We start from the raw sequence: 26,494 nt of genomic DNA on the forward strand, positions 1-26,494 counted from the left end.
AGAGAGTGAGGTCTGAGAGAGAGTGAGGTCTGAGAGAGAGTGAGGTCTGAGAGAGAGAGAGAGAGAGAGAGAGAGTGATGTCTGAGATAGAGAGAGAGTGAGGTCTGAGAGAGTGAGGTATGAGAGAGAGAGTGAGGTCTGAGAGAGAGAGTGAGGTCTGAGAGAGAGAGTGAGGTATGAGAGAGAGAGAGAGAGAGAGAGAGAGAGTGAGGTCTGAGAGAGAGAGAGAGAGAGAGAGAGTGTGGTCTGAGAGAGAGAGAGAGAGAGAGAGTGTGGTCTGAGAGAGAGAGAGAGAGTGAGGTCTGAGAAAGAGAGAGAGTGAGGTCTGAGAGAGAGAGTGAGGTGTGAGAGAGAGAGAGTGAGGTCTGAGAGAGAGAGTGAGGTCTAAGAGAGAGGTCTGAGAGAGAGAGTGAGGTCTGAGAGAGAGAGAGTGAGGTCTGAGAGAGAGAGTGAGGTCTAAGAGGAATCTGTGTCTGCAGCACCTTGGGGAAACTGTTCAACAGCATCTTGAACAGCAGAATCCTCACCTTCCTGACAGAGCAGAGTGTACTGAGTAAGAGCCAGACAGGCTTCCTGCCAAACCACCGCACCACGGATCACATCTATACCCTACACAGCCTGATCAATAAACATGTCCACAACACCAACAAGGGCAAAATCTTTGCTTGCTTTGTGGACTTCAAAAAAGCCTTCGACTCCTTCTGGCATCCAGGCCTATTGCTGAAAATACTAGAGAGCGGAATAGGGGGTAGAACATACGACACGATCAAAAGTATGTACTCCGAAAACAAATGCTGCGTGAAAGTAAATAACAAAAGGACAGACTTCTTCCATCAAGGCTGTGGAGTTAGACAGGGCTGCAGCCTGAGTCCCACACTGTTTAACATCTACATCAATGAGCTCGCAGCAGCCCTAGAATCCTCCCCAGCACCTGGGCTCATCTTGGCTGGAACTGAAATTAAGTCTCTACTATACGCAGACGACCTGCTCCTGCTGTCTCCAACAGAACAAGGCCTCCAACAGAAACTGGCAATACTAGAAAAATTCAGCCAGACCTGGGCACTCTCTGTGAACCTAGAAAAAACCAGAATAATGGTATTCCAAAAAAAATCAAAAAAACATCCAACCATATCTCAATTCACACTGGACGACAAAGCACTGGAACAGACAACGAGCTACACATACCTTGGTCTGACAATCAGCTCATCGGGGAAATTCAATCTGGCCATAAATACACTGAAGGAGAAGGCCCGCAGAGCATTTTATGCAATAAGGAAACAGATGTACCACCTCAAACCACCAATAAGAATCTGGGAGAAAATATTCAACAGCATCATCACACCCATCCTTCTGTACGGCAGCGAAGTGTGGGGCCCTGTAACATACCCAGACTCCACAAAATGGGATACCAGCCCAACAGAAATACTGCATCTGGAATTCTGCAAATACCTTCTCCAAGTACACAGGAGTACATCAAACAATGCATGCCGGGCTGAGCTGGGCCGCTTTCCTCTACTGCTCATGGTACAGAAGAGAGCACTGACATTCTGGGCTCACCTAAACACCAGCCATCCACAGTCTTACTGCTACAGAGCAATGCGAAGCCAGGACCTCCTCACTAAACCCTGTGCCATCAAACAACTTGTCCTCTCACTCCAAGGACAAAACCCCACACAGATTAACAACCTGCCGAAAAAATAAATCAACTCAATCGCCAACGAAATGAAGAAGCAGTATGTGACAAGATGGGAAAATGATATCCAACGCTCAAAGAAGCTGGAGACCTACCACAGCCTACAGAGAGAATACACTCTGGCACCCTACCTACTGAAGGTAAAAGACCCAAAACAGAGACAGACCCTGAGCCAGTACAGAATAAGTGCCCACAGCCTAGAAATAGAAACAGGCAGGCACAGACAAAACTGGAAGCCCCGGGAGATGAGACTGTGCCAAAGATGTGAGCTAGGTGAGGTAGAAGATGAAACTCACTTCCTGTTGCGTTGCACACAATACTCTGAAGTGAGGAGTGCCCACCTAGAGAAACTCACTGCTGTTATCCAGAACTTTAATAATACAGAAGAGAACCAAAAAATAGCGATCCTCCTGGGAGAAGATGAAACCACAGCAGAACTAGCTGCACACTATATCAGCACCTGCCACAAGCTGAGAGATGTACATTAACCCCCACACCCCTGTGTGAAACTGTTACCCATATACCCTGCAATCATTATACCCTATCCCTAGTATTCGTGTAATTATTGTCCCCCACCCCCTATTATTCACGCTTTGGCAATACTGAAATGTTCTTTCGTCATGCCAATAAAGCTGATTTGATTTGATTTGAGAGGTCTGAGAGAGAGAGTGAGGTCTAAGAGAGAGAGTGAGGTCTAAGAGAGAGAGAGTGAGAGTGAGTAAGAGAGTGTCTGAGAGAGACACCAACTGCGCATTGCAACTGTTAGGTATGTATATACACCTTTGTTTTTACGTTGGGCGCCGCGGAAAAATCCTGATCGCCTTGGGGAGCCTTGAAAAAATCCTGATTGCCTTGGGGAGCCTTGAACCGAAAAAGTTTGGGAACCACTGAGCTAGCGTACATAAAGGTTAAGAATGCTAGCAGGGGGAAAAATGCATCACGTACGCTGTGGCTGTTCTGAGCTATTTTGAGCAGGTACGTTAAAAAATGGGCTCAAGGCCTTAGTGAATCGCGTCCCCGGTTTCACTTTTTAACGAACCTGCTTTTTTGCAAAATCAGAACGCAAAGCCATTGAGCTTAGTGCATAACCCCTCTGGTCTCTCTGTTAATGTTCTCCTTTAATGCACAATGAAGATATGTTTTTTTTGTAGCCTTGTGCCACAAAACTATCATAAAGATCTTTTGATTGATTGAGGAAGTCTTCCTCCTTACAACAATTTCTCCTCACCCGCGTGAACTGCCCTTTAGGGATGCCCTTCAGTAAAGCTCTTTGTTGGCAGCTGTTTACTCCAAGGAAGGTGTTCCTTGCATTTTTTTCCGGAATATGTCAATTTGTGCAATAAGTGATGTGTCAATAAAAAATAATAAATCCAGAAAGTGAATGTGTTGAAAATTATGTGAATGTGAATTTGAACTTGTAATCATTGTGATTAAGTGAATCAAGAAAACTTAAGAGTGGCGTAATATCTCCTTCCCAAATGAACAGGAGATAATCAATGAACCGCCTGTAAAACAAAAAGGGCTCCCTGTAAGTGTTCCCATCTCCAAACACATGGAGTGACTCCCACACCCCATATAGAGGTTGGCGTAGGAGGGGCAAAGCTTGTCCCCATCACCGTTCCACGTGTTTGTAGATAGTGAGCTCCATTGAAAAGAAAAAAATTGTGCGTGTGAAGAAAGTGAATAGAATCAAGAATAAACGTAACTTGTGCTGGTGATAAATCAACATCCATGGTAACCCAAATCAAGTTATGTTTCCATGTAAATTCTGAAATATGGTTTAATAGGTCACCACTGTCTAAAATAAATGAGGGCAAGGACTGTTCAAGGGGCTGGAGAAAGTAGTCCACATATCGTGAAAGACCATCTCCTAAAGATTGAAATGCTAGATATTATAGGCCTCCCGGGAGGGGAGACCAGCGTCTTGTGAATCTTTAGGAGATGGTGGAACACGGATGTGGTAGGAGAGGAGTTGTATAAGTAATCAATCCCATCGTAAAACAGCACCCCCAGAACAGAGCCTTCCTCCAGCAAGTCTTTAAATTCTCTCATGAATCTCATAGTGGGGTCAGTTGGCCGTGCAGCATAGGAACAATTGTCACCCAGTTGTCTCAAGGCCTCCCTGTGATAGTCATCCCTATGCTGCACTACCACCACTCCCCCCTTGTCTGCTTTTTTTATGACTAAAGATTTATTAGTCTTCAGTTTCTGTAGGGCCATAATTTCACCCTGGGTAAGGTTACACTTACTATACTTTTTGAAGTGAAACTTCTTTAGTGGCACCTAGTCAATTTTGATGGGACAAAACTGGAGACATGGAGACGAAAATATGAAACGGAAATGACATTACATAATGGCCGCCGCTCCTCCCACACGCCCGCTGTCACATGCACCGCTCTTAACGGCCGCCGTTCCCCCCACACGCCCGCTGCCATGCCGCGCATGCGCAGTTGTCATGGTGCCGCTGACGGACGCCACGCATTCGCAGAAGCATCTGGCAGCGGCACCATTACTCCCACCCGCCCGCCGTGTCCATACCTCTGCTGTGGGGGGGGGGGGAGGAGGAGAGAAGGGTGGTTGACACCGGGTCAGGGGACTCGGATAGCGGTGGGTCTGGCCTGTGTATGCTGAACACCCCCTCCCCGTACCTCCCCCGGGGGGGGAGAGAGGTGGGCTGGCTCCATGTCGGGGGACTCATAAAGCGACAGCTCAGACATTTCTCCCCCCGTGTCTCCATATCTCCACCGGAGGGGAGGAGAGAGGGGGGCTCGCTCAGGGACGGGGAACTCAGGGACAAGGACAGCTCAGACAATCCCCAGCAGAGAGAGACACACTGACTGACACAAACACACAGTGACTGACACAAACACACAGTGACTGACACACACACACACACACACACACACACACACACACACACACACACACACACACACACACACACACACACACACACACACACACACACACACTGACTGACACACACACAAACACTGACTGACTGACTGACACACACACACACACACACACACACTGACTGACACACACACAGTGACTGACACACACACACACACACACACACACACACATACTGACTGACTGACACACACACACACTGACTGACACACAGACACACACTGACTGATTGACACACACACACACACACTGACTGTCACACACACACACACACACACACACACACACACACACACACACACACACACACACACACACACACACACACACACACACACACACACACACACACACACACACACACACACACACACACTGACTGTCACACACACACACACACACACACACACTGACTGACACACACACACACACACACACACACACACACACACACACACACACACACACACACACACTGACTGACTGACTGACTGACACACACACACACACACTGACTGACACACACACACACACACACTGACTGACACACACACACACACACACACACACTGACTGACACACACACACACACACTGACTGACACACACACACACTGACTGACACACATGGACTGACTGACACACACATGCACACACTGACACACACATACACACGGAATTCCCAGTTACTATAAATATAGAAGTGCAAATATCTAAAACACGTGTTCTAAGTCAAACTTCTTTGCGTTTTGGCACCGAAATTGTATTTTTTATTTTTCATTAGAAATATCATTCTTACAAATACATATTTCCGTGACAAAACAGTGACAAAAGACAAAGAAGTGTCACTTACTATGCGCGTGCACAGCACACACAGCTTTTTTGGAGGGTAGGTCAAAGCTGTAACCCCTGTGATGTAGTGAGATGATGATCCCTTTCCACCAGGCTCTCAAATGCGTATACATATTTGCCCTTCATAAATTACCGAAATAAGTTGTTTTTCTTTTTAAAGCCTGAACCACGTCTCTATATCTTGAGCCTGATCACCTCCTGACAAATCCTCTGTCCTGAAGAGCACACAGCTCTCTGAATGAGAAATGTTTGTTCATGGAACCAGGGGATGAGTCAGGAAGATTTACAGGTGGAAATGTATCTGTCTGTTTAGTGGCCATGGACTTGTTTCCCTTGTCATCAAATATTTTTTTTAAGAGTGCATTTTCTAACAAATGGTTTGTCTGGAGCGAACTTAAGTCCTTTGCTAAGTTCAATATTAGAAATATTGATAATCCCACCTTCCTCTTTCAGAAAAATTTCTTCCGCTTGTGAGGGAGTCCTGTCATGATCTCTTTGTTCCTGTCCTATTGTAGTTGTGCTCCGTTCTACACAGACATCTACTGGCTGGATTGCAGGAGTGGTAAACCCCTTCATTACCTTAGCTGTAGTAACCGCTAAGGTAATGAAGGGCTTAACTCCTCCTGCAACCCTTCCGGTAGGCCTAAACACCCACTCTAGGGAAACTACAGCCGTCACTCTCCCCCTCTACCACCAACAAACCGGGCACTGGTATTCAAACCCTTCATTACCTTAGCAGTTAGGCACTAAGGTAATGAAGCAGGCTGTAAATGTATTTTTATGACATAGGAGTGAATCAGGGGCTCTCCGGATCTGGTCTTAATATGGGTCAGCCCTGGAGACCCCCGGCTTCAATCCAATGTAGTAATAATACATTTTCTCCATCAGATGCACTTCGCGGATCGCATTTCACCACCCTTCAGGTGGTAAGATCAGACTCTGCAAGATGCAGTCACGATGTGCATATCGGAAGTACCTGGAAAAGTTTGAATTGTCAAAAAATGCGCTTTTGGGCATTTTTCAGCTTTCGCTGGATTTGTCTGAGTGTGAGAGCTATTGATCGGGAAGAAATTTTCGAGTGAGTTTTGCATGTTATCAGAGCTCTCTGAATAGCTAAACATGCAAACTTGCTCGAAATCTGTTCAAAATTGTCGATAAGTCACTTATCGAAGCTAGCTGACTAAGCCCCTATGCCTTCCCTTTGAGCGTCGTCACCATTTTGTGACTCCCTTGCAGACCGCAGATCTGTTATTATTGTGTATTCGTATTGTAAGAAGTCTTGTGTACATTCAGTTTCCTTCCTTTAGGTCCCATTATGTGTTTCACTGCTGATACTTTCTTTCCGCTGTTTCGATTAGTTTGGTTGGGTTTTGGGGGTATTTTTGTTGTGGGTACTCCTCTCGTGGGTCAGAGCCCTCCTCCTATGCATCCGTACTCATCAGTACCGTGCACGTGTCCCCCTTACATAAGTTTTGAAGTTATTTTTAAGTTCTTGTATCTGATGAAATGTAATGTCATTGTTTCTTTTATATATTCATCTATTTCCAACTATATTAAAATGAATCATCTAGAGCAAACAAAATGGATAAAATTGTTTTATTACGTCACTGAGGGAAGAAAGCAACAAACTAAATCACTTTATCACTGTTTAAAAATGTGTATATAATTGGCATGTAAAAAATAGTAAATGCTCTGAAGAAAAATCAGTCATTCTATAATATATGCACAATACAAAATTAAGGAATGAAAACTGTGAATACAAGCTACTGTACATGGAATTCTATTTTAAGTTCATGAAAAGTTTACAATGTGAAAGAAACTTGATGGTTTATTTACATATGATCTTAAACTTTATATATTATAAAAGACTGCTTCTACTAACTTAAAATATACTCAATATGATTCCAAATAAATCATTGGACAGTACAAATTCACTGCTTGAGAGTCACAACAGACTAGAATTAAATGTATACAACTAAAATGAACCAATTTACCTAATTGTAATTATCACATAGGTAACTTCATAGAAGCAGATTGATGGTCCAAGTACTGAGCTTGGACCATCCTGTTGTAATGTACTGTATGCTCGATTCATCAGTTACTTTGAGATTTCATATCTCTTGCAATTTCTAACTATGATGAGAACAGGGTTTGAGCCAGCAGCAATTATGGTTAATACTGTACTTGCTGTTAATCTTTGTACAAGAAAAAAACAAGAAGTTGGTAATTACATTACTTGGGACCACAATTAACAATCAGAGTAATACTTTAAATTAGCAGTACCCCCATCCATCGACATCTGCTGAATCAGGGCTCTCACTGTGCATTGTTACAGTGGTTATATTCCAAACAGAATGGGCTGGGGGGGTGGGGGGGGGGGGGGGAATTATACAGGTACAGTAGCTGTTGCTTTTTTTCTTGCTTGAAGAAACAAACAAAGATGTCCAAAGCTACTTCCAATGTGACAAAAACACAGTGCAATACCTATATATTCTCTTGAAAAAGAGGTAATTTAGTTCAACCCTTTGGCCAAAGCGTCTTAAGCCTGCTAGCCACATCAAGGCATGACCGTTAGCAGGACCTAACACTCCCTGTGTTAAAATTCTTATTTACCTGTATAATTACAGGAAGAATGATCAGAAGAAACAATCCATGCTACTCAATCATTTTATTTTAAAAGGAAAGTTTTCCAGTACAGGGATAGTGCCATCGTATTTTTACGACATGCTGGCATACCTTTATTTTTTGGAGCTTAAAGTGGCCACAGACAAGAAGCTGCCAATGAGTCAGTCAGTGACAATAATCTATTTACCCACTGTTCCTGGTGTGCTTATGGGTCATGCAGGAATATATCCCAATGGCCATCCTGAAGGAAGGCAAATACCTTTTGTTTATACAATTAGGCATTTTCTGAACTGCTCTGTGAATTCAATGAGGGGCTGCTGCTTTAAAATAGCTGCTGGCAAGTTATATGTCAGAAAGCAAATTAATAGCGATAAAGTCAGTTGTCGAGCTCAGTGATTGGAATGCATGTGTTTCATCAGACACATCCAATGATACTACCCCTACTGATTAACAAGCTCTGTGGTTAGAGATCTTTTGAAATCATAATATCAAAATATTAGAAACCCAAATTAATATGCATACATAAATACATACATGTAGGAAGGGGAGTTGGACACGGGAGCAGGCCATCTCCCATTCCGATCATATGATTATTGACATTTTCCGCATTCAGGGTACAGAACAGAAAGGGATGAGGGGTGGGAAACATATTGATCAAATTTGGAATTTAATATATAAAACAAGAACTCATGGGAGAAGACATCCAGGGGTGAAGGGGGGGTGGGGGAGAGGGAGGAATCGTCCCACCTTCACCTTTCGAATCAGCCATATATTTCTAAATCCACTCTTTAGGGAGTAGGAGCAGCTACCACCCCACCCCCTCACTGGACCCTCCCCTGAAGCCGGGTCAGGTCCACCAGAACATGGAATTGGTCTATGTGCTATCCATGATTTAGCCACGGGTCACATATTTTGTAGTGTGCCTCTTACATGCTGTCATTATCATAACCTCATTTATCCTTTTTCTTATGTGTACATAGAGGGGCTTCTATGTTTTTCCAGGCCACTGCAATTGCACACCTGGTTGCCGTGAGAATGTGGGAACTGAGTTTACATTGGTGTGGGGTCAGTCTTACAATTGGCTTAGCTAGGAGAAAAGTTACTGGATCCAGGGTGAATCAGGGTGGAGCACACCCTCGCTTTTTTAGGGCACGTCCAGCAAATATGGATCATGTCTCCCACTTATCGACAGACCCTCCAACATAGATCTGAGTATCCGGGGTAGATCTTGCTTAGTTTTTGAGGGGTCAAGAAGAGATCATTTTTAACACCAACTCCTGAACCAATAAAAAATGAATTAATGATCTGTGGAACTGGTTCTCTCCCAGCAGAATGCCATAGTAGGAATTGCTGCTTTAACCAACAAGATGTTGTAATTTGTAATAGAAGATGATTTGAGAGATCTTCATGGTAGGTGTGTGTTAAATAAATTATACACTTTTGGGTATTATTATCATACTACAGTATCTGTTCTCATTATTTTATTATTCTCTTTTTTTTTAATGGAATCACAAAGTTATGATTAACAACAGATTTCTTGCCATCTTACTGCAAAGGGATTAGGGGGGCTGTGTACAAATTACTGTATCTACTGCAGTTCTCCGTCAGCACAACATTTCTTATCCTTTGCCAGAAAAGGCCTTCTGCATGTGGATTTTTGGGCCATTCCAGTATGGAACTCTTACAAATTTTTCTTCTAAGCCTCAGGTACTGGGAATGCTGTAAAACTGGTTGTAGCAGTACAATTACAATCACATCCATGTTCTCGTCCATTAGTCTTTGTAAGGCTAAGTAAAACGCAGTTTTGAACTTTCCACTTTTTACATATTTCTTTGTAAGAACAAATAATGTCTTTTTACTTTGATTAATGCTTTGAACAAGATTATCGATGACAGCTTTTCCTGGTTCCCAATCCCTTTCTTCCAAACAGAGAACTACGTGTTTCTCTGCTCTATCCTCCAAGTGATAACAAAGTTCATTAATAACCCAATCACTTACAGCTGGGTCTTTGTTGTCATAAACTATAAATGCATCATAGAGACAATTTGAGGTATGGACTTTGTTCCATTTTAATTTTGCCACACATATCTGATAAATGTACCATAAATCCCAATAAAATAAATGTTTCATAATAGGTAATGCAGTGATATGAATGACTAGAAAGAAGGACAAGAAGAATAGTATCATTGAGCTACTATTCAAATCACAAGCATGTACATCAAAATATATGATGCCATGCCCCTTTTTATTGCCAGGAGTGGCACAAGTGACATCCGTTGCCAGTCGTGGCATTGTAATATTATTCTTATTGATCCAACTTACAAAGTCAGTAATTTCACAGGTGCAGTCAAATGGATTTCCTTTAAGCAATAAAAAGTTTAAAAAGTTTTCATTACCAGACAAAAATGTTGACTTGTTTATAGTCTGAAGATGGTTGTTACTCAAATCAAGGTATGCAAGGCTGCCGGCTTTGTAAAGAAATCTATCTGGCAAACTTGAAATCATGTTGTGGTTGAGTAGAAGTGTCTGTAAGGAACATGTGTAACTGGATAGGTTGCTTTCTATCATCACTAACTTATTGTAACTCAGGTCAAGAAGCTTCAGGTTCCGAAATTTTTCCAGTTTTTTCCACCCCCAAAAAACTAATTTGTTATTGTTCAAATATAATTCAGTGAGGGTGATGGGCAAGTTACTGAGAGCTTTATCAGGAATTCTATACAGTCTGTTGTGAGATATATCAAGAAATGTGAGATTGTAAAAAGTCTGAAAAATGTCTAAGTAACGTTTGTCCCCTTGTTTCCATAACACATCCAGACGATTTCCTGAAAACATTAGCTCTCTCAAAGAGTGACTTTTAATTGGCACCTCAGTTAAAGTGAATATTTCATTCCAGCTTAGGTTTAAAACTTTAAGGTTGGGGAGATTCTCAATGAATTTTAGATGATGAGTCACACCTTCCACAATAAAATAGTGTCTATTATAACTTAAATCTAAGACCTCTAATGTAGGCAACTCATGAAATGCATAAAAAGAAGCTAAATCTATTTTATTAAATGACAAGTCTAAATATGCTAGGTTAGATAAGTAGATAAATTCTGTTCCATTTAAATCCTGGCCAATACCATTGGCAGACAAATTCAAACATGCAATATCTTTAAATGAACGAAATTGTTCTGGGTCAATAAAGAAAATGCTATTCAAGCTGAGATCTAAAGTTTTACCATATGAACTACACCGGGGCTTTACTAGTTTGAATGGCTCATGTATTCCATTGGCATATTCTTTAGAATTATCTGAAACATTAGCAAGTAGGTCAATATAGTCATCTGTTGAGCGTCGCTGAATGTTGTGAGTTTGAAATGATTCCAACTCTTTGCTCCTACTGATGTTCTCAGAAAATGGGGATATTTTATTCTCAGACAAGTAGATTATTGTTAAATTTGAAAATTTTGGAAACACTTTAAAATCAATTTGCCTAATGAAGTTTACGCCAAGATTTATGATCTTCAACTTTGGAAGATTTGTGAGAGGAGCTAAGTTCGTGGTGGTAACTTCTTTAAACACATATCCCTGTATATGCAACTCTTGAAGGGATACTAGTTTGGAGAAATTGTCAGAAATATTAATATTCCTTGGATATGATCGTAAATCATAATTAAATGATAAGTCAATTTTTTCTAATAAAGGTAAACTTAGTAAAAATTCTGCTGAGGCTATTTCCTTTACTAAGTAATTCAATTCAAGGTTCAGTACTTTCAACTGAGTTGTGTTTTGAAACCATATGCGTGGTACGGATTTTAGAGAAGTGCTACCAAGGTGAAGCTCTTTTAAGTTTTTGAGTCTTTCAAAAGCATAAGGATTTATTTCAATAGACGATTGTCCACTGCAGGGCTCACATGGATAAGGAGCATTATAGCACCTTGGACAGTTACCACTCAAATAGAGAATTTCTAAATTGACTAGATTCCTAAAATCTTCTCTGCCAATTACTTTTATCTTGTTATTGCTAAGATAAAGTTCTCTTAAAGATGATGGCAGTTTTGGAGGTACATTGGTTAAGTTGTTAAATGAGAGTGATAGTATGGTTAAATGTGTAAGGTTAGCAAATGCTCCATCTTGTATGTCGAAAACTCTGCCACATGCATTACCATAGAAACAGTTATGTCCCAAGTATAGCTTTCTTAAATGTTTGAGTTCTGAGAGACTTTCACTGCTGATTGAAAAAATGTTGTTAAACGTTAAACTCAATTTTGTTAAAGTATTTGGCATTCCAGTGGGTATTTTACATAAATAATTGTTATCAATAAGTAGTTGTTCTAATTTTGTTAAGTTGGAAAATGTTTCATTTTGAATGTCGAGTCCTCTTTTGCATATATCCACATCCTGAATTTTCGCCTTTGGAAAATGATTCGCGCTTAAGTCTATTTTTGTGAGGTTATACCAGTCCTTGAAAGATGTTTTACATATAACCTGCACAAGGTTTCCTGATAGCAGCAGCTCTGTGGAATTCGCCACGTATGTGATGGGTAGAGGCACACTTGTTAACCTACGATCACGGCAATCAAAAACAATTGAAGGGTAATTTTCTTTAATATCACATGGCATAGTCCTATTGTTCTTTGTCAGATGAACAAATCCAAGGGAACTCCAGGTCAGCAGAAGTATTGGTAGAAAGTTAAACGTTGTGATTAACATTTTGACCTGAAAAAGATCATATGATTGGCATAGTTAGTTACAGGAAATTACGACATGGCAAGTCTCTGCTTTCAATTTAAAACAAACCAGACAGATAATATGATTTGACACATTTCCAGTTCTATCTTTGGTATTGTTTTGAATTATTGATATACCATAGACAGTTTAGCCAGTGGTAAGATACACTCCAAAAATGCAACCTGCTGCATGAAAGGTTGATGCTATTAAATATGTGGACCATTTTAACAAACTGTTTTCCAAATGACTTGTGCTTTAATAACAGAAAGTAAGATATTTTTTTTTTTTTTTACTAATTTCACTTTAGCAAGGAATTGATCTTTAGGATTATGTTTGCCTTCACACAAACTCAAGATACAGTTTTTCCATAAAGTTAAAACATTATTATTTAGAAAAAAGTGAGTTAGATTAATGTTATACTGTGGAGAAACAAGAGTGGAAGTCCGAAAGTACGTATTTTAGCCAAGAAAACACATGTTCTTGTTATTCCTCCAAGATTATGTAGCCCTGTGTGGTTTGGGCTATAAGTCTGCTCTCCTCTTGGCAGTAATACCTGGTAAGGGAACGTTTGCCAGCAGTAATCATGGGTTTTCCCCACTTCATGCAGTGCAGTGAGTCAGTGAAGGTAGTGTCATCAGGCCTTGTGTCGAATTAGAGACACAGGGGTGGTGCCTACTGGAACTTACTTAATCTACTGCAACTTCCTATTTAGTCAGTCTGTCCCTAAGGTGAGAGGGACAAGGGTACCTAAACCAAGCTGTCAGGGATCTGACAGGCCTAAGGCCCTCCCTTAGGGGAGTGGTGCGGAAACCCATACCTCCTATCCCACCAGGGGATAGGGGAAGAGTTGGAACCGCTCACAGTGCCCCAGGCACATCCTGAAGGGAAACACCTTGAGACTGCTGCTAAATAGAGAAGATCAAATAAAGAGATGCTGCATTTTACTTATACCTTCCTAGCTGAGACTGAAGTCGATTGGGAGGAAGGGGGAGATGTGTTCTTTTGCAGAGACTTCATCCATACAGCTGGGGGCTGCACGAGATGGAGGCGCTGCACCTGTAAGTAGATTCCGGGCACAACCCCAGAACCTGTCCTGCTGCCATCAGGCGGAAGACTCAGGGCCCCCTGTTGCCAGCAGGTATGCACCACCCACACAGATGTAACGAGAGTGCTATTTCCCTAGAGAGGCCCAAGATGGAATTGGGTGGGGGAAACAGGGTTACAATTAGAAAAGAAAGTTGAGTTCTATATGAAGAAAAGATGTGCAGTAGGTTATTTTGTGACATTGTACACTTGATAAACTAGAGTGTTGCACAATATCTGCACATTTGTGTAGAAAAAAAATAAATGAAAAAAAATTATATTATATAACACACACACACACACACAGACACAGACACACACACACACACACACACACACACACACACACACACACACACACACACACACACACACACACACACACACACACACACACACACACACACACACACACACACACACACACGGCATTCTACTTGCATTGATGTATAGTGCATGTCCCATAAAGTATGTATAAAATACAATACTGTGTTGTTGCACGAAATCAGGAGACAGCACTCAGTCTTAAGCAGGTAAACCATGTATTAGTGACAGGGCACAAATGTCCGAATAAATATATCTATACCATTCACACGAAATCAGAGGACAGCACTCTGGTAAAGCAGGTAAATGGGGTTGTAATGTAAACAAAAAGGGCACAAATAACACAATGTTTTGGTCGCCAAATGAGACCTTTCTCAGGGTGGTGCAGTTAGGGAATGGTTGTGTGATACATACACACACACACAGAGATACACACACACACAGACACGAGAGCAGCAGTGGAGAGCAGAGGCAGCGATGGATGTGAGTGACTGGGGGGAGGGGGGGAGGGAGGAAAGGCATGTGATCTGTGCAGGACAGGCAAATTTACAACTACTCCCTCCCCCTAACCCCCCAACCCCCCTACCTTCTCCTATCACCCGGGGCAGAAGGGGACGGGACACCGCGCAGCCACCAGCAGGCAGAGTACCCGGAAGGCAGACACACACTCACCGTGTGCTCTGCACAAAGCGGAAGCCCCGTCCCCGGCTTCCTCTGCCTGCAGCCAATCCCCTGCAGCAAGGCCGGCATGAAGGAGGGATAATGGGGAGGGATAAGCGGAGGGATGGTGGGGAGTGATAATCGCAGCGCCCCTCTAGGCAAGCCACGGCGCACAAGGGCGCCGCGTCGCACAGATTGGGGACCACTGGGCTGGGCCGCAAATATGTTCATTGTGGGCCGCATGCGGCCCGTGGGCCGCGAGTTTGACATGCTTGATGTATGCCATCGGGGCCAGGTGCCTTATTTACTTTAATTTTTTCAAGCCGCTTATGAACTTCTTCCTCAGTTGTATTGTATTGTATGTCTTTATTTATATAGCGCCAAATGTGTACTCAGCGCTTCACAAAGAATATAGTACAGGGAGTTATAATAATACAATAAGTGCAGCAAAATCAGACAATAGGAAAGGAAATCCCTGCCCCAAAGAGCTTACAATCTAAGATGTTTAATAGGAGACTTAGGCCTAGGACATAGTAAAATCAGCGTCGCTGAGGCGGGCTGAGCCGCGCTGAACAGATGCACAAAGCCCCTGCATCTGTAATCAGCGCAGCTATAGTTTCTCCCTCCGCATGCTTGCTGCAGCCTTTTTTTTTCCTACTGTGTCGTGGATAGCAGAGCCACTAGACCAGCACAGCACAGAGTCAGCACAGAGGTGTGTGTGTGTGTGTGTGTGTATATGTGTATGTGTGTCTGTGTATGTGTGTGTCTGTGTATGTCTGTGTATGTGTATGTCTGTGTATGTGTATGTCTGTGTATGTGTGTGTCTGTGTATGTGTGTGTCTGTGTATGTCTGTGTATGTGTGTTTCTGTATATGTGTGTCTGTGTGTGTGTCTGTGTATGTGTGTCTGTGTCTGTGTCTGTATGTGTATGAATATATTTATCAAAGTTGCACAATATTAATAAATAATTTATTCTCACGTCTTTTTTTTTAATTTTTAAAATATTATATAATATATACACACACACACACACACACACACACACACACACACACACACACACACACACACACACACACACACACACACACACACACACACACACACACACACACACACACACACACACACACACACACACACACACACATACACACACAGGTTCCCCAGTGACACACAAACACACAGACCACTTCAATGTGACAACACACACACACTGACAGCTACCAAGTGACACACACACACAGTAATACCCGCCTTCCAAGCGCACTTGCTGTCTCCTCTGCCAGGACAGCAAAAAGCTCCTGGTAGAGCGAGCGGCAGCGAGCAGCAGCGCCAAAGTGTTTACTATGTCCCCGGCCTTACAGAGACAGCAGGTGAGGGAATAAGTGCTGTGTATGTGTAACCAATTGTTCATTAATATGGAGCTTGTGTCTTCCTCCTGCAGCACTACTATTGAACTTGATTCCTCCCTGGTAAACACAGAGGCAAAGAATTTGTTTAATACTTCTGCTTTTTCCTTATCTCCAATAATCTGCCTACCCATCTCACACTGAAAGGGTCCTATATTTTGTTTTATCATTTTTTTGTTATTAAGGAACTTGTTAAAGAACTTTTTAGGGTTGACCTTACTTTCTATTGCAATCCTTTTTTCATTATCCATTTTTGCTAATTTGATTGCCCTTTTGCAATTTTTGTTACATTCTTTATAATTCTGATATGATACCTCCATCCCTTCTGACTTAAAGAATCTAAACGCCTGCCTCTTCTTGTCCATTTCCTCCCCTACCTGTTTATTTAGCCACATTGGTTTTGACTTATTTATTTTATACTTATTACCCAAGGGTATACACTGATAAGTGCGCTTTTCTAACAATGTTTTGAAGACTGCCCATTTATCTTCTACATTTTTCCCTGCAAAAACATCATCCCAGTGTATTACTTGTAGATTAGACCTCAGTTTATTAAAATCTGCCTTTCTAAAGTTTAAGGTCTTTGTTGAACACAAGTAATCTGTTTTTTTGATAATTTATTTCAAATGAGACCATGTTATGATCACTGTTACCCAAATGTTCCAGGACTTGAATATTTGTTATTACGTCCACATTGTTTCATATGACCAAATCCAGAACTGCCCCGCTCCTGGTTGGTTCCTCAATAATTTGGTCATATAATTGTCTTTAAGCACCCCAAAAAAACCTGTTTCCTTTTGTTATAATACTCTAATTTCCCCAGTCTATGTCTGGATAATTAAAATCCCCCATTATGCAAACATGACCCAGTTTTGATGCCTTCTCCAATTGTAAAAGTATTTTAGCTTACTCAATCTCACAGATATTTGGTGATTTATAGCATATCTCTACAAACATTTTCTTTATACTTTTACCTCCACTGCTAATTTCTATCCACAAGGTCTCTAAATTTTCATCATTCCCTTCATAAACATCTTCCCTTATAATAGGTTTTAGATCCCGTTTAACATATAAACATACTCCACCTCCCCTTCTATTTGTTCGATCCTTCCGTAAAAGGGAATAACCCTCTAAATTAACTTTCCAGTCATGAGTTTCATCCCACCATGTTTCAGTAATGCCTATGATATCATACTGCTCCCTTGCAGCTATTAATTCAAGCTCCCCCATTTTATCTGTCAGGCTTCTTGCATTAGCAAGCATGCATTTAAGTTTTTTCAGCCTGTACTATTATTTTATCTGCTCCTTCCTTTCTGCGCCCACTTGGTTTAGTCTTGAGAAGTTTTCTAGTATTATCTGTATTTACTATGGGTGTCTCACTGCTTGTCAAACTTCTACTTGCCCCCATTCTACCTCCATAACCCCTTGCTATTTCCTCATCTATTCTATTTAGTTCATTATCTGTTTCATTCCCCTCCCCCTTCCATCCTAGTTTAAAATCTCCTCCAACCTTTTTAACATTCTCCCCCCAAGCACCGAAGATCCCTCTTCATTGAGGTGCAATCTGTCCCTAGAATATAAATGGCACCTCTCAGAAAAGGAGTCCCAGTGCTCTAAAAACCCAAAACTCTCCTTCCTGCACCACTTACTTAGTCACGCATTAACCTCCTTAATCTCTGACTGTCTCACTGCGGTAGCTCATGGCACTGGTAGTATTTCAGAGAATACTACCTTGGAGGTCCTTGGCTTAAGCTTTTGGCCTAGATCCCTGTAAGAGACGTGTGCAGAGGTACGCAATAGAGACTGTTTTAAGGTGAACTAAAAATAAGGCTTTTATTGCGCCTGCTTCTTTAATACATGAAAATCATCAAACGTATGCAAATAAGGGGTTAAACAAAGTTTCTGCTCCACTTGGGAGTATTTCTAGGTAAATATATGCAGTCCAGAACTCCCTTTAGATAGCATGTTTCCCAGCCCCAAACATATAGTTTGATATGTGCAGAAATACAACAGTCTTAGAAAGTAAAGCTTATCTGTCTCTCTGGTAGCTGTAGTGGGGAAGGCTTCTCTCTTTCCTGGGTTGCTGCCTTTTCCTCAGGCTATATCACCATTCAGGTTTAGAAGTCTTGTAAGCTCCAGACATCTGTGTTCCCTCTGTCAGTCTCACCCGTGAGACTCAGGAACCTCTGCTCTGTCTGTTCTTTCTGCTTCCTGGGTCAGCTCACGTGTGAGCTCAGGAATCTCCCTTCCTGTCTCAGAGGCAGGCTTTTTCTAACACATGTAATCAGCCAGGTGGTGTTGGTTAACTGTCTACCAGCAGTTAACCACCACACTGCTGGATTAGAGGCACATTTTTGAACAGGGATAAATTCCCCTGTTAAAATCCCCCTTAATCATTTTTTAGGACCCTCCATCTTTCTCTAACTTTGCCATTGGTGCCAACGTGTACCAATACCGCCGGATCAATACCAGAACCCCCCCCCCCAACAATCTGTCTACCCGATCCGCAATGTGCGAACCCAGGTACCCGGGAGACAACAAACTGTTCGGTTCATGCCGTCATGGTAATAGATTGTCCTTTCTACCTTCCTAATAATGGAGTCCCCTACCACCACAATTGTTCTTTGTATCTGAGCACCCTGAGTCCCCACTGTGCTGGAGGAACAATTCCCCTGGCTGCTAGAGGACTTAGTCTCCTCCAGCCTTGCAATTTCTGCCCCGACACTCCCAATATCTTCACTCAACATGGCAAATCTATTGGGATGTGTCAGCTCAGAAATGACCTGCCTCTCCCTGCTTCCCCTTCTGTCACCCAGCCACCTACCTGCTCCTCACTAACAGCAACCAAGCCACCTACCTGCTCCTCACTAACAGTGCCACTCTCTGCACCACATATATATATATATATATATGAGGAGAAACAACAAAGGGCGCAAAAATGATATAACGTGTATATAAACACATGCAGAGATATGCAGCAATGAAAGTTGTGTGTGAGATATCCGGGACCGGATGGGATCTAAAAATGGCCAAATATGGTGAAGTAAGTATTTATAGTATCATTAATGGCCGATACAAATCCTACTTACAATGTAGCAGGTAAAAATGGGCATTTCAGGATAAAATCCTACTCTCAGCCCCCGAACTGGAAACACTGACGCCAGGGTCTGTCACGCGCTATTTGGAAGACGCCGTCTCCTCTCCGGCGCTTGTGCTTCAGACTTTCTCCTCCAAATCTCGCGATGGGTGGTATGATGTTTACCAGATCGTGACGCGGGTGTCCAGAGGTATCCCTGTCAATGGGATTGGAGTGGCAAATGTTTATTACCAGTTCAAATTGCCTGCCAAAGGCCTTTAACTTGCAGCAAGAGTAAGTTCATAAAATTCAGCCCCTTGACAAAGTCCATTGACGAAACGCGTAGGGCTAAGGCAGTCCTTTTGCTGAATTTTAAGAACTTACTCTTGCTGCAAGTTATTTGGCTATTTTCTTTCATTTTTAGGTCCCATCCGGTCCCGGATATCTCACACAGAACTTTCATTGTTGCATATCTCTGCAAGTGTTTTTATATACACTTGTTATATCATTTTTGCGCCCTTTGTTTTTTTCTCCTTCTATATTTCTGGTGTTGTGTACACCCTACACACTGTGGCAGGATTCATTGATTGTTTTTATATTGTTTGGACTTACATCTGCGCACCTTATTATTCTCATATATATATATATATATATATATATATATATATATATATATATATATATATATATATACATATATATATATATATACAGTGGTTGACAAATCACCAAAAAATTTACTCGCCACACAAAAAAATCTACTCGCCACCTAGTACCAAACGTGTGCTGCTTGGGCCAATATTTACTCACCCGGGGGTTAAATCCACTCGCCCGGGGCGAGCAAATGTATAGGTTTGTCGAACACTGTATATATACATATATATATACATATATATATATATTAGGTGTTACCTTTTTTATTGGACTAACAATTTATGTCATAGGACAAGCTTTCGAGAGTTATCCTCTCTTCTTCAGGTCTAGCAATACTGATATACAAAGGATTCAATGGCTAAAACAGTGTAGAGAGAGGAAAAAAAGAAAAAAAAAACAACAGATATTTACTGTAGATAAGGTAGGGTGTTAAATGTGTTTGAAGCCAGGGGACAGTGTCAAAGAAAGGTGGGGAGGGATACTGGGGGGGGAGAGAGAAAGTGTGGATAAGAATAGAGGCAAGCAGGATAATTACAAGCAATTTTGATGGTGTGAGAAAACCCATGTCCGCATTAAGTCCTTTGGTTTTGGTGTCAAAGAGTCTTATCATTCTGAGTTAAAATGTTTTCTGTTCTTGGGTGCTTTTAAACATTCCATTGAGGATTTTGATTTTTAGATCATTTATGGATTGATCTGGTTGTGAGAAGTGATGTTCCACAGGTGAGCAGTATCTTCCATCTTCGTGATGGAGTATAGAGTGTCTGTGCATATTCATTCTTCCTTGTAGTTTTTGGCTGGTTTCCCCAATGTAGCAGCCTTGGTCACATTTGTTGCACTGAATCATATACACTATATTTCTGGATGTGCAGCTGTATGATCCTTTAACATTGAATGTTCTATGGTTGTGACTGGCTGTGGGATATTGGCAAATATGTTTGATAGATGGATGGAATGAGTTCAGGGACTCGTGGAATTGTTTTAGGTTTTCTTCACCCTCTGTCCATATTCTAAACAGATCATCAATGTATCTGTTGTATTTGTAGGGTTTGTGGAGGCATGTAGTTAGGAATCTTTGTTCAAGATTTGCCATGACCTGTTTATAATATGGACAGAGTGTGAAGAAAACCTAAAACAATTCCACGAGTCCCTGAACTCATTCCATCCATCTATTAAACTCAAAATGGATTATTCGGCAAACCTAGTAAACTTTCTAGATACTATAGTAACACTGAAAGATGGCAAACTACACACATCTGTATACAAGAAACCAACTGACATATGCAGTTACCTCCACAACTCCAGCTTCCATCCCACTCATACAAAACAAGGTATCATACACAGCCAGGCTATAAGATACCACCGCATATGCTCTGACACTGAAGACAGAAACAGGCATCTTACAACCCTGACAGAATCGTTCAGACAGAAGGGATACAAACCAAAGACCATTGCCAAAACTATTACATCTGCAATAAAAGCCCCACGAGAACACCTGCTACAATACAGACAGAAAGAACCTACCACACGCATACCACTAGTGACCACATACAACCCTACCCTAGAGGGTATACGAAAAATAATCAAAGATCTGCAACCCATGCTGACAGAGGATGCAACATTAAAAGAAATCTTTCCCAAACTTCCCATTCTTGCATTCCGGCAACCACCAAACCTCAAACAGAAATTAGTCAGCAGAAAACTTCACAATGATTTTAAAGACATGGATAATGGCACAAAACTGTGCAGTAACAAACGCTGCAAACATATTTGCCAAGATCCCACAGCCAGTCACAACCATAGAACATTCAATGTTAAAGGATCATACAGCTGCACATCCAGGAATATAGTGTATATGATTCAATGCAACAAATGTGACCAAGGTTGCTACATTGGGGAAACCAGCCAAAAACTACAAGGAAGAATGAATATGCACAGACACTGTATACTCCATCACGAAGAAGGAAGATACTGCTCACCTGTGGGACATCACTTCTCACAACCAGATCATTCCATAAATGATCTAAAAATCAAAATCCTCAATGGAATGTTTAAAAGCACCCAAGAACGGAAAACATTTGAACTCAGAATGATAACACTCTTTGACACCAAAACCAAAGGACTTAATGTGGACATGGGTTTTCTCACACCCTATCAAAATTGTTTGTAATTATCCTGCTTGCCTCAATTCTTATCCACACTTTCTCTCCCACCCCCAGCATCCCTTTTCCTTGCCACCTTTCTTTGACACTGTCCCCTGGCTTCAAACACTTAACACCCTACCTTATCTACAGTAAATATCTGTTTTTTCCCCCTCTACACTGTATTAGCCATTGAATCATTTGTATATCAGTATTGCTAGACCTGAAGAAGAGAGGATAACTCTCGAAAGCTTGTCCTATGACATAAATTGTTAGTCCAATAAAAAAGGTATCACCTAATACTGAAGAACTCATTTATTCTGCACTATATATATATATATATATATATACCACACAGGAATCAGGAATACAAAATCAGAGGAAGGTTCACCTGTTCCTCCAGCAATGTTGTGTACCTCATCATGTGCATGAAATGCCCAGGAGGCTGCTACTACATAGGTGAGACGGGGCAGGGGCTAAACAAGAGAATGAACCTGCATCGCTACAGCATCACACGCGGAACAAGAGACAGTCCTATCGGCGAACATTTCTCTGACTCTGGCCATAAGATGAATGATCTGAGGGTTGCCATACTCAAAGGTAATCTTAAAACACCGAAAGAGAGACGGTTGCATGAATACAAATTTATGACTCTGTTCGGGACACTTAACGGTGGCCTAAACAGAGATCGAAATTTTATGAGTCATTACTGACACAAGTGAACTCTCTTCCCATGAGCGCTAAAGACCATGTCTGTACATACTGTGCTACTGTATATGTATGCACACACAGCTGTCTCTTACACATACTGTACCAATACTCCCTGTTTTTCCATCCCTATACACCAATAAGGACCACATAGTATCCACATATATATATATATATATATATATATATATATATATATATATATATATATATATATATATATATATATACATATATATATATTGTGGCTACTTTGGGGGTATAAAAGGAGCTTACTGGTTTTCTCTGTTTTGTGATGCCGCCTTTACTTTTTATATTTGCTGTAACCTCACTTATTTTCAAATTATGCACTTCCTTCCATCAGCCTCATCATGCCTCTAACTCTATTCACATATCTCCATCTCCCCTTTCACATGAACTTCTCAGTTCACTTATTACCTTCGCCCTCTGACACCACACAGCTATACTTCCTGCTCTAAAACACACCCCTACAAATCATCTTCACACATCTATCTATTCATGCTTCTCCTCTTTGCTCCTGGGCATATCTCTCACAATCTTGGTCCCTGCCTTATTTTTACATGCTCTCGTCCTCGCCTCCCACATGCAACTTCTACTCCTTCTGGTGTCAACCCCTCCAACCTCATACCCATGCCCTGCCATCCTCCCTCCTCTCTACCATTTTCCTCTGCCCTTTGGAATGATCGCTCCCTTTCTAACAATTTCCTCTCCGTGAATGACTTCTTCCTCTCTCACTCTCTGCTCCTTTTTGCTATAACTGAGACCTGGCTTACTCAGTCTGACTCTGCTCTGGAAGCTGCCCTCTCCTATTGTGGCCTTTCCTTCTCCCACACTCCGCGCCCTGATGGCAGGAGTGGAGACGTGGGGCTCCTGCTCTTTTCTCTCTGCCGTTACCGAACCCTTCTTATTCCCCTCTCTCTTGCTTTTCCCTCCTTTGAGGCTCACACTGTCCAGATTTTTTCTCCTCTCCCTGTCCATGTGGCGGTCATCTATCGCACACCTACCTCTACTCATCTCCCTTCTGTCTTTCTCTCTCACTTTGAATCCTGGCGCTCTTACTTTCTCTCCTCAGACTCCCCTGTTCTTCTTGGGGACTTCAACTGCTATATTGATTACCCCTCTCTCCCTTGGGCTTCCCGCTTTCTCTCTCTAACCTCTTCTTTTGGCCTTCAACAGTGGACTGCAGCCAGCACACACAAGGATGGCCCCTACCTAGATCTGGTTTTCACTAAAAACTTTTCTCTCTCAGATTTCTCCATTTCCCCTTTTCCTCTCTCTGACCATCATCTCATCTCTTTTTCTGTCTCTCATTTCTCCTCTTCTTCATCCTCATCTACCCCACTGTTCTGCAGAGACCTGCGCTCTATTAACCTATCAGCTTTTGATTAAACTTTACGCTCTTCCCTATCCTCTCTCAACTCTACCCCAGACCCTGAAAACCATGTCGGGAACTACAACTTTGCCCTGTCCTCCTCTCTTGATCTACATGCCCCACTTTCTCTCTGCCATTCTCGCCCTTTGAACTCCAGACCCTGTCTAAATTCCCACACATGCATGCTGCGTTCCTGCACTGGTCCTCTGAATGCCTTCTCACAGACTTTCTTCACTATAACTTTATACTATCCTGTTTCAACTCTGCTCTCTCTCAGGCTAAACAAACATACTTTTCTTCACTAATAAACACACACAAGTCTAATCCACGCCGACTCATCTCTGTCTTTGACTCACTACTCAGACCACCCTCTGCTGCCTGTTCTTTTTCCTCCATCTCATCTCATGAATTTGCTAACTATTTAAAAAAAAAAAAGGTGCAATCCATATGTCAGGCCATCCCCTCTGTATCCTCCCCCCATCCTACACCACCTCTTCCTAACTCTCCTCCTGCATTCCTTGACTCTTTATCCACTGTCACGGAGGAGGATGTGTCGTTGCTGATCTCCTCTTCTCCATCTACCACTTGCCCTCTTGACCCCATTCCCTCCCATCTCCTAAATCATCTTGCTCCTACTATAATCCGTATGCTCACACACATTGTTAACTCCTCCCTCTACTCTAGTACCTTTCACTCTTCCTTCAAACATGCAAAAGTCATACCATTTCTCAAAAACTGCAAGCTTGACCTTACCTGTCTTTCTAACTATCGACCTGTCTACCTCCTGCCTTTTGCCTCTAAACTCCTTGAACGTCTTGTATTCTCTCGCTTGCTCCACTTTATCAACACCTATTCTCTCCTAGACCCTCTACAATCTGGCTTCTGCACTGCTCACTCCACTGAAACAACCCTCACTAAAATAACTAATGACCTCCATGCTGCCAGAGACAGAGGTCATTACATGCTGCTCATATTACTCGACCTCTCTGCAGCATTTGATACTGTGGACCACTTTCTTCTCCTTCACATTCTCCATACTCTTGGCATTCGTAACAAAGCTCTATCCTGGATCTCCTCTTACCGCTCCCATCATACTTTCAGTGTCTCTTTTGCAAACACCTCCTCCTCCTCTATCGATCTCTCTGTGGGGTTACCCCAGGGCTCTATCCTGGGACCCATTCTCTTTTCTCTTTACAGGTGACCTACAGTGGCGACACGTCTTAATCTCACATTTCCCGCACGGCAGGATGCGTGCGGGCCGCGTGGTGACGCGGCATGTCCGCGCGTCACTGTGACGTCACTGCCACGTGGCGCGCCCGGCTTCCCTGACATCCCCTGAAGGTAAGTGGGGGTACGGGGAAGCGAAGGGGCAAAGCAGGAGCAGCCAGGGGGTTGGGAAGGGGGAGAAAAATCCGCGCAAGTGGAGGGGGTTTACGGAGATGCGGCTGGCGCCCGGTCTAGTCTCAGCGCCAGCCGGAGTAAAGCCCCGGCCAATCAGGGGCAAAAGTTAGAATAAGATGTGCCGCAGCAGTAATCACATCTCTTGGGATCAAATATCACCTCTATGCTGATGACACACACATTTACTTTTCAATCCCTGACCTTACACCTGCTGTATAGACAAAAGTTTCTGAATGTCTCTAAGCTATATCATCCTGGATGGCCCTCCGTCGACATAAACTTAACATGGCAAAAATGGAGCTCCTCATACCTTCTCCCAAACCTAGTTCTATTTCTTCCTTCCTCCTTCCACATTACTGTTCGAAGTACTATCATTCACCCAGTAGCCCAAGCACGCTGCCTAGGGGTCACACTCAACTCCTCTCTCACATTCTCTTCCCACATTCAAAAGGTAGCAAAAAACTGTAGTTTGTTCCTCTGCAATATTACCAAGATACACCCTTTTCTCTGTTGCTCGATTGCAAAAACTCTGACACAGAACCTCATTTTCTCCTGTCTCAACTACAGTAACCCCACTAGTGAATACATCTGAATTTATAGAAAAAGATAAAGTTCAACAAAAGAAATTCGACACCTTAGAAAAAGAAGTAGAAATGGCCAAACTGTGCAAATTTAAGCGTGATGAAGAAGATTACATTAAAGGCGAGCAAAGGACATGGAATAAGAATAGAAATCTTAGGAGAACTTGGGGACGAGGGAGGAGTAATCCAAGGGAGAATGTAGATAACCATGGATCTCAAAAAACACATTCCTCTAAAAAAGGTAATGATGAGGTAGAGAGAGGACA

The 26,494-nt window shown here is 42.2% G+C and overlaps 1 protein-coding gene across 5 annotated transcripts in view; it reads right to left on the reverse strand.

Moving 5' to 3' along the window:
• Positions 1–7,077: 7,077 nt before the first annotated feature.
• TLR8 (toll like receptor 8) overlaps positions 7,078–26,494 on the reverse strand; it is a 38,554-nt gene continuing 19,137 nt past the window's right edge. For 3 of the 5 annotated variants that reach the window (XM_075590217.1, XM_075590216.1, XM_075590218.1), the window contains 2 exons: positions 13,750–13,977; positions 7,078–12,786 (listed from right to left, as the gene is read on the reverse strand). In XM_075590217.1, coding sequence (XP_075446332.1) covers positions 9,631–12,786; positions 13,750–13,815 — 3,222 coding nt within the window. In that variant the 5' untranslated portion in view covers positions 13,816–13,977 and the 3' untranslated portion in view covers positions 7,078–9,630. The remainder of the gene's footprint in view (positions 12,787–13,749; positions 13,978–26,494) is intronic. The other 2 variants (XM_075590219.1, XM_075590220.1) reach the window with 1 other exon arrangement.

This window comes from Ascaphus truei, chromosome 3, assembly GCF_040206685.1.
Source record: "Ascaphus truei isolate aAscTru1 chromosome 3, aAscTru1.hap1, whole genome shotgun sequence".
NCBI classification, from domain to species: Eukaryota; Metazoa; Chordata; class Amphibia; order Anura; family Ascaphidae; genus Ascaphus; species Ascaphus truei.